Source organism: Ranitomeya imitator, chromosome 5 (assembly GCF_032444005.1).
Source record: "Ranitomeya imitator isolate aRanImi1 chromosome 5, aRanImi1.pri, whole genome shotgun sequence".
Taxonomy (NCBI): domain Eukaryota; kingdom Metazoa; phylum Chordata; class Amphibia; order Anura; family Dendrobatidae; genus Ranitomeya; species Ranitomeya imitator.
Window position 1 is genome coordinate 569,114,532 of NC_091286.1, and position 12,980 is coordinate 569,127,511.

At 43.3% G+C, this 12,980-nt stretch overlaps 1 protein-coding gene across 2 annotated transcripts in view; it reads left to right on the forward strand.

The window, feature by feature from the left end:
- LOC138680880 (probable G-protein coupled receptor 148) overlaps window positions 1-12,119 on the forward strand; it is a 35,546-nt gene extending 23,427 nt beyond the window's left edge. The window contains exon 2 of one of the 2 annotated variants that reach the window (XM_069768096.1): window positions 10,832-12,118. In XM_069768096.1, the coding sequence (XP_069624197.1) occupies window positions 10,917-11,927 (1,011 nt within the window). In that variant the 5' untranslated portion in view covers window positions 10,832-10,916 and the 3' untranslated portion in view covers window positions 11,928-12,118. Of the gene's footprint in view, window positions 1-10,831 lie in introns of both variants that reach the window. The other variant, XM_069768097.1, reaches the window with a different exon arrangement.
- The last annotated feature ends 861 nt before the right edge of the window (window positions 12,120-12,980 follow it).

The window sequence follows — 12,980 nt, forward strand, 5'->3', positions numbered from 1 at the left end:
CCCAAGTGCTTCATAGAAGTTTATAATGCAGAGCCGTGAAAATAATAAATACGTTTTCTTTCCTCAAAAATAATTATTTAGCCCAGAATTTTTTATTTTCCCAAGGGTTACAGGAGAAATTGGATCCCAAAAGTTGTTGTCCAGTTTCTCCTGAGTACGCTGATACCCCATGAGTGGGGGTAAACCACTGTTTGGGCACACGTCGGGGCTCAGAAGGGAAGTAGTGACTTTTGAAATGCAGACTTTGATGGAATGGTCTGCGGGTGTCACGTTGCGTTTGCAGAGCCCCTGATGTGCCTAAACAGTAGAAACCCCCACAAGTGACCCCATTTTAGAAACTAGACCCCCCAAGGAACTTATCTAGATATGTGGTGAGCACTTTGAACCCCCAAGTGCTTCACAGACGTTTACAACGCAGAGCCGTGAAAATAAAAAATCATTTTTCTTTCCTCAAAAATTATGTTTTAGCAAGCATTTTTTTAGATTCACAAGGGTAACAGGAGAAATTGGACCCCAGTAATTGTTGCGCAGTTTGTCCTGAGTATGCTGGTACCCCATATGTGGGGGTAAACCACTGTTTGGGCACACATCAGGGCTCGGAAGTGAGGGAGCACCATTTGACTTTTTGAATACGAGATTGGCTGGAATCAATGGTGGCGCCATGTTGCGTTTGGAGACCCCTGATGTGCCTAAACAGTGGTAACCCCTCAATTCTATCTCCAACACTAACCCCCCCACACCCCTAACCCTAATCCCAACTGTAGCCACAACCCTAATTCCAACCCTAACCACAACCCTAATTCCAACCCTAACCCTAAGGCTATGTGCCCACGTTGCGGATTCGTGTGAGATATTTCCGCACCATTTTTGAAAAATCCGCGGGTAAAAGGCACTGCGTTTTACCTGCGGATTTTCCGCGGATTTCCAGTGTTTTTTGTGCGGATTTCACCTGCGGATTCCTATTGAGGAACAGGTGTAAAACGCTGCGGAATCCGCACAAAGAATTGACATGCTGCGGAAAATACAACGCAGCGTTTCCACGCGGTATTTTCCGCACCATGGGCACAGCGGATTTGGTTTTTCATATGTTTACATGGTACTGTAAACCTGATGGAACACTGCTGCGAATCCGCAGCGGCCAATCCACTGCGGATCCGCAGCCAAATCCGCACCGTGTGCACATAGCCTAATTCTAAAGGTATGTGCACACGCTGCGGAAAACGCTGCGGATCCGCAGCAGTTTCCCATGAGTTTACAGTTCAATGTAAACCTACGGGAAACAAAAATCGCTGTACACATGCTGCGGAAAAACTGCACGGAAACGCAGCGGTTTACATTCCGCAGCATGTCACTTCTTTGTGCGGATTCCACAGCGGTTTTACAACTGCTCCAATAGAAAATCGCAGTTGTAAAACCGCAGTGAAATGCGCAGAAAAAACGCGGTAAATCCGCCATAAATCCGCAGCGGTTTAGCACTGCGGATTTATCAAATCCGCAGAGGAAAAATCCGCAGAGGACCAGAATACGTGTGCACATACCGAAACCCTAACCCTAGCCCTAACCCTACCCCTAACCCTAACCCTAGCCCTAACCCTAGCCCTAACCCTAACCCTAACCCTAGCCCTAACCCTACCCCTAACCCTAACCCTACCCCTAACCCTACCCCTAACCCTAACCCTACCCCTAACCCTACCCCTAACCCTAACCCTAACCCTATTCTAACATTAGTGGAAAAAAAAAAATTTCTTTATTTTTTTATTGTCCCTACCTATGGGGGTGACAAAGGGGGGGGGTCATTTATTATTTTTTTTATTTTGATCACTGAGATAGATTATATCTCAGTGATCAAAATGCACTTTGGAACGAATCTGCCGGCCGGCAGATTCGGCGGGCGCACTGCGCATGCGCCCGCCATTTTGGAAGATGGCGGCGCCCAGGGAGAAGACGGACGGGACCACGGCTGGATCGGTAAGTGTGATGGGGTGGGGGGGGACCACGGGGGGGGGATCGGAGCACGGGGGGGGGGAATCGGAGCGCGGGAGGGGTGGAACGGAGCACGGGGGGAGTGGAACGGAGCACGGGGGGGCTGGAATGGAGCACGGGGGGGTGGAACGGAGCACCGGGGGGGTGGATCGGAGTGCAGGGGGGGTGATTGGAGCACGGGGGGGTGATTGGAGCACGGGGGGAGCAGACAAGAGCACGGGGGGGGAGCGGAGCCCTGTACTGAGGGAAGCCGGAGCAGTGTACCGGCCAGATTGGGGGGCTGGGGGGGCGATCGGTGGGGTGGGGTGGGGGCACATTAGTATTTCCAGCCATGGCCGATGATATTGCAGCATCGGCCATGGCTGGATTGTAATATTTCACCCGTTATAATAGGTGAAATATTACAAATCGCTCTGATTGGCAGTTTCACTTTCAACAGCCAATCAGAGCGATCGTAGCCACGAGGGGGTGAAGCCACCCCCCCTGGGCTAAACTACCACTCCCCCTGTCCCTGCAGATCGGGTGAAATGGGAGTTAACCCTTTCACCCGATCTGCAGGGACGCGATCTTTCCATGACGCCTACGTGGCGTCATGGGTCGGGAAGGGGTTAACCCCCTTTACCACCAAGGGTGGTTTGCATGTTAATGACCAGGCCAATTTTTACAATTCTGACCACTGTCCCTTTATGAAGTTATAACTCTGGAACGCTTCAACGGATCCCGGTGATTCTGCCATTCTTTTCTCATGACATATTGTACTTCATGATAGTGGTAAAATTTCTTTGATATGACTTGCATTTGTTTGTGAAAAAAATGGAAATTTGGCAAAAATTTAGAAAATTTAGCAATTTTCCAACTTTGAATTTTCATGCCCTTAAATCACACAGATATGTCACACAAAATACTTAATAAGTAACATTTCAGACCTGTCTACATTACATCAGCACAATTTTGGAACCAACATTTTTTTTCGTTAGGGAATTATAAGGGTTAAAACTTGTCCAGCAATTTCTCATTTTTACAACACCATTTTATTTTAGGGAACACATCACATTTGAAGTCACTTTGAGGGGTCTATATGATAGAAAGTACCCAAAAGTGACACTATTCTCAAAACCTCATTCAAGAAGTTTATTAACCCTTCAGGTGCTTCACAATAATTTTTGGAATGTTTAAAAAAAAAAAGAACATTTTACTTTTTTTCACAAAAAATTTATTCAGATTCAATTTGTTTTATTTTACCAAGGGTAACAGGAGAAATTGGACACTAAAAGTTGTTGTGCAATTTGTCCTGAGTACGCCGATACCTCATATGTGGGGGTAAACCACTGTTTGGGTGCATGGCAGAGCTCGGAAGGGAAGGAGCACAATTTGACTTTTCAATGCAATATTGGCTGGAATTGAGATTGGACGCCATGTCACGTTTGGAGAGCCACTGATGTGCCTAAACAATGGAAACTCCCCACAATTGACACCATTTTGGAAAGTAGACCCACTAAAGGAACTTATTTAGATGTGTTGTGAGAACTTTGGACCCCCAAGTGTTTCACTAAAGTTTATAATGCAGAGCCATGAAAATAAAAAATTTTTTTTCCTCAAAAATGATCTTTTAGCCTTAGTTTTGTATTGTCACAAGGGTAACAGGAGAAATTGGACACTAAATGTTGTTGTCCAATTTGTGCCGAGTACGCTGATACCCCATATGTGGGAGAAAACTACTGTTTGCGCACGCATCGGGGCTTGGAAGGGAAGTAGTGATGTTTTGGAATGTTGCATTTGCAGACCACTGATGTGCCTAAACAGTGGAAACCCCCCACAAGTTACATCCTTTTGGAAACTGGACCCTCCAAGGAACTTATCTAGATGTGTTGTGAGAACTTTAAACCCCCAAGTGTTTCACTAAAGTTTATAACGCAGAGCCGTGAAAATAAAAAATATTTTTTTTCCCACAAAAATGATTTTTTAGCCCCCAAATTTTTATTCTCCCAAGGGTAACTGGAGAAATTGGACCACAAAAGTTGTGTTCCAATTTGTCCTGAGTACGCTGATACCCCATATGTGGGGGTAAACCACTGTTTGGTGCATGGCAGAGCTCTGAAGGGGAGGAGCACCATTTGACTTTTTCAACACAGAATTGACTGGAATTGAGATCGGATGGCATGTCGTGATTGAGGAGCCCCTGATGTGCCTAAACAGTGGAAACCCCAAATTCTACCTCGAACTCTAACCCCAACACACCCCTAACCCTAATCCCAACCCTAACTCTAACCACACGTCTAACCTGAACATACCCCTAAGCCTAATCACAACCCTAATCCCAACACACTCCTAACCCCAACACACCCCTAACCCTAATCCCAACCCTAACCATAACCACACCCATGACCCTGACACACCCCAAACCCTAATCCCAACCATAAATGTAATCCTAATCCTAACCCTAATCCCAACCCTAACTTTATCCCCAACCCTAACTTTAGCCCCAACCATAACCCTACCTTTAGCCCTAACCCTAATGGGAAAATGGAAATAAATACATTTTTTTTATTTTATTATTTTTCTCTAACTAAGGGTGATAAAGGTGGATTTGATTTACTATTTATATTGATTTTTTATAACGGGTTTTTATGTTTGGCATCTGTCACATGCTAAAAGATGCTTTTTATTGCAAAAAATAGTTTTTGCATCACCACATTTTGAGAGCTAAAATGTTTCCACATCTTGTTTCTTGCTGGACGATGTTTTCATTGGTACCATTTTCGGGCACATGGTGCTTTTTGATCGCTTTTTATTATGATTTTTGTGAGGCAGAATGAACAAAAAACAGCAATTCATGAATTTCTTTTAGGGGGGGGGGGGCGTTTATACCATTCCGCGTGTGTTAAAATTGATAAAGCAGTTTTATTCCTCGGGTCAGTATGATTACAGCGATACCTAATTTATATTTTTTTAGATTTTGGCGCTTCTATACAATAAAAACTATTTTATATATAGAAATAATTATTTTTGCATGGCTTTTTTTTATTTTTTTGCTGATGATGCTGTATGATGGCTCATTTTTTGCGGGTTTTCGGCGGTACCATGTTTATTTATATCCATCTTTTTGATCGCGTGTTATTCCACTTTTTGTTCGGCAGAATAATGATAAAACATTGTTTTTTTGCCTTAGTTTTTTAAGGGGTTCACTTAAGGGGTTAACTAGTGGGACAGTTTTATAGGTTGGGTCATTACAGACACGGCAATACTAAATATGTGTACTTTTATTGTTTTTTTCTTTACATAAAGAAATTTATTTATTGGAACAATATTTTTTTTTCTTTATTTAGGAATTTTTTAAAATATATTTTGACACAGTATAATAATTTTTTAAAACTTTTTTACATTGTCCCAGGTTGGGACATCACTGTATAAAGTCAGATCGCTGATCTGACACTTTTCACAGCACTGTGTCAGATCAGCGATCTGACAGGCAGTGAAGGAGGCTTGCCGATGCCTACTCTCAGCAGGCACTGAGAAGCCACCCACCTGTGGGACCCAGAAGGACCTTGTGGCCATCTTGGATCCGGGGGTCTGCAGTGAAAACCTCAGAACAACATGATCACATCGTGTTGTTCTGAGGGTCTGAGGGAAGCACGCAGGGAGCCCCCTCCCTTCACGATGTTTCTCTATGCCACCGGAGTGCTGCGATCTTGTTTGATCGCAGTGTTCCGGGGATTAAAGTGCCTGGAGCGCGGCTGATCGCAATTGATGTACTATTCCGTCCATGGGAATTAGGGCCCAGGTCATATGGACGGAATAGTACGTCAGATGGCAGAAAGGGGTTAAACAGTTACACATGTAGGGATGCCAAATGTTATTTTTTTATTCTTCAGTATTGAATAACATTCTGGAAAAGTTGGGTGATTTAGATAATATAATATATTATATATTTGAATAATATATATTATATTTTTTCCTCTATATTTTACATACTTCTATATACTATTTGTGCCCATTCGAGACTTGAAACTATAATTGCTTGTACAATACACTGTGATACTACAATATTGATGTGCTAGGCTTTATATATGTACAGACATGGCAGACATAGGATCTTCAGTAGGCCCCTGGCTGCCGTAACAATGCCTTTGGCACCACATTCCTAACTTTTTAACGCTGCTGTCACCATTGAGACTAAGGTTCTGGCATCTAATACGATTAAACTGTTGTGATCTGAGCTAGCCCCAATCGGAGCAGTTAGACTGAAGTGTCAGCTGTACAGCACAGCCATCACTTGCACTGTATGGGACAGGCTCAGCTCCTGACCCAGCTCCATACATGCAGTGTACACAGAGCTGTTTGGGCTTCCTGAGGGCCCCAGCACTACCCCGAACTCCCCAGGTGCTGGTTCTGGTTTAAAGGGAAATTATCATCAGAAAATTACTAATTATTTCCATCAGTTTTTGTGTGACCTGTATTTTTTTAAATCAAATTTGGCAATACTTTTTTTTTATCATATCACCGTCTTAATTTTAAAAAAAAGCAAAATAAAGGTACCGTCACACTAAGCGACGCTGCAGCGATACCGACAACGATCCGGATCGCTGCAGCGTCGCTGTTTGGTCGCTGGAGAGCTGTCACACAGACCGCTCTCCAGCGACCAACGATGCCGGTAACCAGGGTAAACATCGGGTAACTAAGCGCAGGGACGCGCTTAGTAACCCGATGTTTACCCTGGTTACCATCCTAAAAGTAAAAAAAAACAACCACTACATACTTACCTACAGCCGTCTGTCCTCCAGCGCTGTGCTCTGCACTCCTCCTGTACTGGCTGTGAGCACAGCGGCCGGAAAGCAGAGCGGTGACGTCACCGCTCTGCTTTCCGGCTGCCCGACGCTCACAGCCAGTGCAGGAGGAGAGCAGAGCACAGCGCCGGGGACAGACAGCTGTAGGTAAGTATGTAGTGGTTGTTTTTTTTTACTTTTAGGATGGTAACCAGGGTAAACATCGGGTTACTAAGCGCGGCCCTGCGCTTAGTTACCCGATGTTTACCCTGGTTACCAGTGAAGACATCGCTGAATCGGTGTCACACACGCCGATTCAGCGATGTCTGCGGGGAGTCCAGCGACCAAATAAAGTTCTGGACTTTCTTCCCCGACCAGCGACAGCACAGCAGGGGCCTGATCGCTGCTGCCTGTCACACAGCGAGGACGCTGCAACGTCACGGATCGCTAGCGATATCGTCTAGTGTGACGGTACCTTTAGTTATTTTACAGTTTTCACACTGACCACTGGGGCTTTATTAAACAGATACTTCTTGCTTTTCAGGGAGACTTTTGAGAGTCAGGATTACAATGAGAGTTAGCACCTCTGTTCACAGCTGATAACATAGGATCCACCAATCACAATAGGTGATGCCACCCTGCTCCCCCACCCTTAAAAATGTCCTTTGAACAGGTTCATTATACACTTTAATTCTGGCTAAAGTGTACGGTAAGTAGATTTCCAAAAAAATCAGAGCATTAGAGTCTATATAAGCCCAGTCAGCAGTGTGATATTAACAAAAATAAAATTGTCAAAAATGTGTGAGGAGGTGGACCAACTGCCTTGTACCCCCCTGAAGACATTAATGCTACTGTGGTATAGAATATGTAGGATGTGAATAATTTTTTGTTCCTGATATGTTTTCTTGTGGTAACAATTGCTAATTTCCCTGTGGGCTGCAGTACTAACGGTCCCAAGCAGGGCCGGACTGGGGCTAAAATTCAGCCCTGGCATTTGAAGCTACACAGGCCCACTTGTCACATGGTAACTGTATAATATCTTTGTACACTTGTAGGCAGGGCCGGTTTTAGGCATAATGGAGCCCTACGCCTAGGCAAAGATTAAAATGGGGCCCCAAATGCTAACATATTGCACATCACACAAAAGCATTTCGGTTGTATTTATAAGCCCTGAGTTCAGGCCGCTAAATGAGTTTGATCAACAATACTGACGTTGTTCAACGCTTGTTTCCCGGCCTCTTTCCACCAGCTGAGGAATAATGATGGGACAGAACGATCACTAATAGATCACTAACAGATCACCAAACAGTATCATGTTATCAGCAGCACATCTACAGTTTACACCGGCGATGTGCTGCTAAGAACAATGATTTTTGTTCCAGCAAAAACAATCTGAATATGCAGCATTTTTCTTGTTTAGTAAAATACACTCCATAGTCCTCCATATATTATAATGTGCACCACAGTCCTCCATATAGTATAATACACTCCCTATAGTCCTCCATATATTAAAATACATTGATCAGTCCTCCATATAGCATAATACACTCCTCATAGTGCTCCATATAGTATAATGCACCGCCATAGTCATCCATGTAGTACAGTTCACTTCCCATAGTATAATGCACCCCATAGTTCTTCATATAGTATAACGTATTCCCCATAGTCCTCGATACAGCATAAAGCAGCCCACATATAGTATAATGCAGCCACCACCCTACAGAATATAATGCAGCCACCCCAGAGTATAATGCAGCCACCCCATAGAATATAATACAGCCTCCCCCACAGAATAGAATATACCCCCACAATAGTATATAACAGCCACATAGTATATAACACGGCCTCCCCCATAGAATATAATATACCCCCATAGTATATAGCACAACCCGCATAGCAGATAACACAGCCCACGTAGCAGTATGCAGCACAACCCACGTAGCAGTATACAGTACAGCCCACGTAGCAGTATACAGAACAGCCCACACAGCAGTATACAGCACAGCCCACATAGCAGTATACAGCAGAGCCCACACAGTAGTATACAGCACAGCCCACACAGTAGTATACAGCACAGCCCACACAGTAGTATATAGCACAGCCCACATAGTAGTATACAGCAGAGCCCACACAGTAGTATACAGCACTGCCCATACAGTATAGTAGTATACAGCAGAGCACACATAGTAGTATACAGCAGAGCCCACATAGTAGTATATAGCAGAGCCCACATAGTAGTATATAGCAGAGCCCACATAGTAGTATACAGCAGAGCTCACATAGTAGTATACAGCAGAGCCCACATAGTAGTATATAGCAGAGCCCACATAGTAGTATATAGCAGAGCCCACATAGTAGTATATAGCAGAGCCCACATAGTAGTATATAGCAGAGCCCACATAGTAGTATACAGCAGAGCCCACATAGTAGTATACAGCAGAGCCCACATAGTAGTATATAGCAGAGCCCACATAGTAGTATATAGCAGAGCCCACATAGTAGTATACAGCAGAGCTCACATAGCAGTATACAGCAGAGCCCACATAGTAGTATGTAGCAGAGCCCACATAGTAGTATATAGCAGAGCCCACATAGTAGTATACAGCAGAGCTCACATAGCAGTATACAGCAGAGCCCACATAGTAGTATATAGCAGAGCCCACATAGTAGTATATAGCAGAGACCACATAGTAGTATATAGCAGAGCCCACATAGTAGTATACAGCACTGCCCACATAGTAGTATACAGCACTGCCCACATAGTAGTATATAGCAGAGCCCACATAGTAGTATACAGCACTGCCCACATAGTAGTATACAGCACTGCCCACATAGTAGTATACAGCACTGCCCACATAGTAGTATACAGCAGAGCCCACATAGTAGTATACAGCACTGCCCACATAGTAGTATATAGCGGAGCCCACATAGTAGTATACAGCACAGCCCACATCTCTCCTCCCCCTCCCCCCGAGAATGGTCCCACAGTCCAGTAAAAAAAAAACACTCTTCACCTCCCCTCGTGCCTGCGGTGCTCCCTGCTCCTGTCTCGGTGGCTGCCGCTGCACTGCCTGGGACACAGTGAGTGCGCACGCACCAGCAGTGTCAGAGGCAGAGCGGGGAATGATGGGAGAGGGAGCATCAGGTGACTGCCCGATGGCTAGTCCGGCCCTGATCCCAAGATGTCACGGTCTTCCTTTTCACACTTGTATAGAAATAGGGAAATGGTTACATTTTGACCAGCAACAAGAGAACAGAGACGTGTGTGAGAGTTGACTAGAAGTATGGCACATCATGGCAGCATTGGGAATCTCTGGGTAGCTTCAGGAACAAGAAGTAGTGAAGGAATTAGTGGATTGGAGTCTGGAGTGAGGAGCTAAAGAGCAGAGCTAGTGAGAAGTGAGCTAAGAGGCACAAGGCGGTAAGAATCATTAATGAACTGTAGAGGCAACTGAGATCAAGTTCAGTAGGCACGTAGGTTATTATTATTATTTATTGTTATAGCGCTATTTGTTCCATGGCGCTTTACATGTGAGGAGGGGTATACATAATGAACACAAGTACAATAGTCTTAAACAATACAAGTCATAACTGGTACAGGAGGAATGAGGACCCTGCCCGCGAAGGCTCACAATCTACAAGGGATGGGTGAGAATACAGTAGGTGAGGGTAGAGATGGTCATGCAGCAGTTTGGTCGATCGGTGGTAACTGCAGGTTGTAGGCTTGTCTGAAGAGGTGGGTCTTCAGGTTCTTTTTGAAGGAGGTGAAACATATTTGTGGAAGAATTAAAGGAAGATGTGAATCCAGTGCTGGGCTGACTTGAGAGGTCCAAGGGAGGCCCTTGTTAGCAGATCACATGTGACGTGCTGGGGTGTCGGACTCATAACACTCATCTACGGCTACCTCCCTGGGCACTGTTACAATTGTAAAAAGTATACATGCAATACAAAAACAATAGGTCATTTCCTGATGATAGCTTCCCTATAAACACAAAAACATTATTCAGTACTGTAAATTCTAGTAAAACCGAACTCCAATTATTTATGACATTTTACCACTTATCAAATTTTTCTCTTTCATACAGGTTGAGTTTAGCTATCTTGAAGACTATGACTATGTTAGGAAGATCTTATCTACATGGGTAATAAACTCTGAATGATGAAGACAAGATGCTCATAGATTATGCCAACTGCACAACATATGCCTCCAACCTATCGTCACCGATCACATCCAATGTTTCCTTCAACAATAGCATAACACAATGCATTTCCGAATCCGCCTCTGTGATGTGGACATTTCTAATTCCATCAGCCATCTTCAGCATTGTCACCTTACTGGTCAACCCAATGATCCTTGTTAGCATACTAAAGAAGGACACTCTACGCAAAGAGACTAGGTACATTCTTCTGGCCAATGTGATGGTTTCAGACCTCATCTTTATTTTGTTTAACTCAATCATCTCTACATGTAATATTATCCGATGGTGTCTGAACAAGGCTGTCTGTTCTTCAATGATTGTCTTCACATTTGCAGCCTATACCAGTTGTGTTTTGACTTTTACAGCCATGGTAGTCGATACATATATAGCCATTTGTTTCCCCTTACATTATTATTCTCTTCTCTCAATGCAACGGACAAGGAAGATATTATTGGCCATATGGATTTTTTCCACTTTGCTCCCCTTGGTAGTATTTTTCATATCTGAAACACTTGAAGGAAACTTTCAAGAAGTTCAAAATGTCTGCCTTTTGCTGTACCATGGTCCTAACCAAAAGAAAAATAATTTAGTGACTGTAGTCTGTGCCATAGCCATATTTTTCTTATTGATTTGTTCTGTAATGATTATTTATTTTTACATAAAGTTATACACAATGACACGGAAGTCAGGAATCTGGGTAAACCGCTTCTCCAGAGCTCGAATCACTCTACTGACGCACTCCATCCTGCTGTGTCTTTATATCGTCCCTGCTTTTATCCTGACAGCGGAAATCATGATGTTCAAAAACAGACTTATTGGCATGGATGCAAGAATATGGATATCTGCTTGTAATAATGGACTTATGATGATGATGCCAAGAGCCTTGTCACCCCTACTATATGGACTTCGTTACCGAGAGTTATCTGCCACAATAAAACAATGGTTTACTCGAAACAGAGTGCGCACAGATTCATGTAGATGACATATAGATGACTACCCATAATGACTCATACATTTTAAATTTTGAATTGCATTTGTAATTTATTGCTGTATCTTGTAATAACTTTATTAAACACAAAATTCTATAGATTATTTGGAATTTTCAGCTAGTTTTCCAGAAATGTTTATTTGTACTAATAATTTTAATGAGGAAAAACCCCAGTAAGGACAACCTGCTATGCCACGTTTTGTAGGAAAGAAAAAATGGTAAAAATTAAAGTAGCCCCCCCACTATTTTTCTCCAAAACATGTGCATTTGTGTGTGTACTGTAGTGTCAGTGTGTTAATATACTCACCTACCACCATTCTGCTCCTCTTCTCAGTAACGCCACCTCTCTTCAGACTCTCCGGTCACAATGCACTCTGTCTGACATGAAAGTGGCTTTTACAATGTAATTATATGGTGCGTCAGAATGAGGCTCTGTAGGCTTGAATTGAAATATAAACAGAGCATGAAGTGATCCAGAGAGTCTGAATTGCCATCATGTGACTTAGAAGAGGAGCGGAACGGCGCTGGATATGGAATTTACACTCTACAGGAGAGAGGCTTAGCCAGTGACTGGGGATGGAAAATGGCTCTGTTGTACAAACTGTGCTCCACCTGGAATTGTTGACCTGTGATGGCCCCAGGTACTGATCATCGCTATAAAATGTATGATAATTCACCGCATATCATAACTGCAGGGCAGTATGGGAAGCCCGCATTGAACTGCAAAAAGTATTCAGAATTTCAGGAAATTTGACAAGAACTCAATCATCAGTAGATCGATACTCTCATCTCTAATTTCAGCTGCTGTAAATGTGTATGCTGTATTTGTTCAGGTAATCGATTTATATTCTGCTGTGTCTATATTCCACAATCATTCCTGTGAACAGCAGAATGTATAAAAGAAAATTTATGCCAAATTTACACTTGTTGCCCATAATTTATCACTTGGCATAAATCAAAAATAGAATTATAAAATTTATCTGAAAATTGTGAACTATCCTTCCATGTCTTAAACTTAAATATTGGAGAATCTACAGATGAGCGATT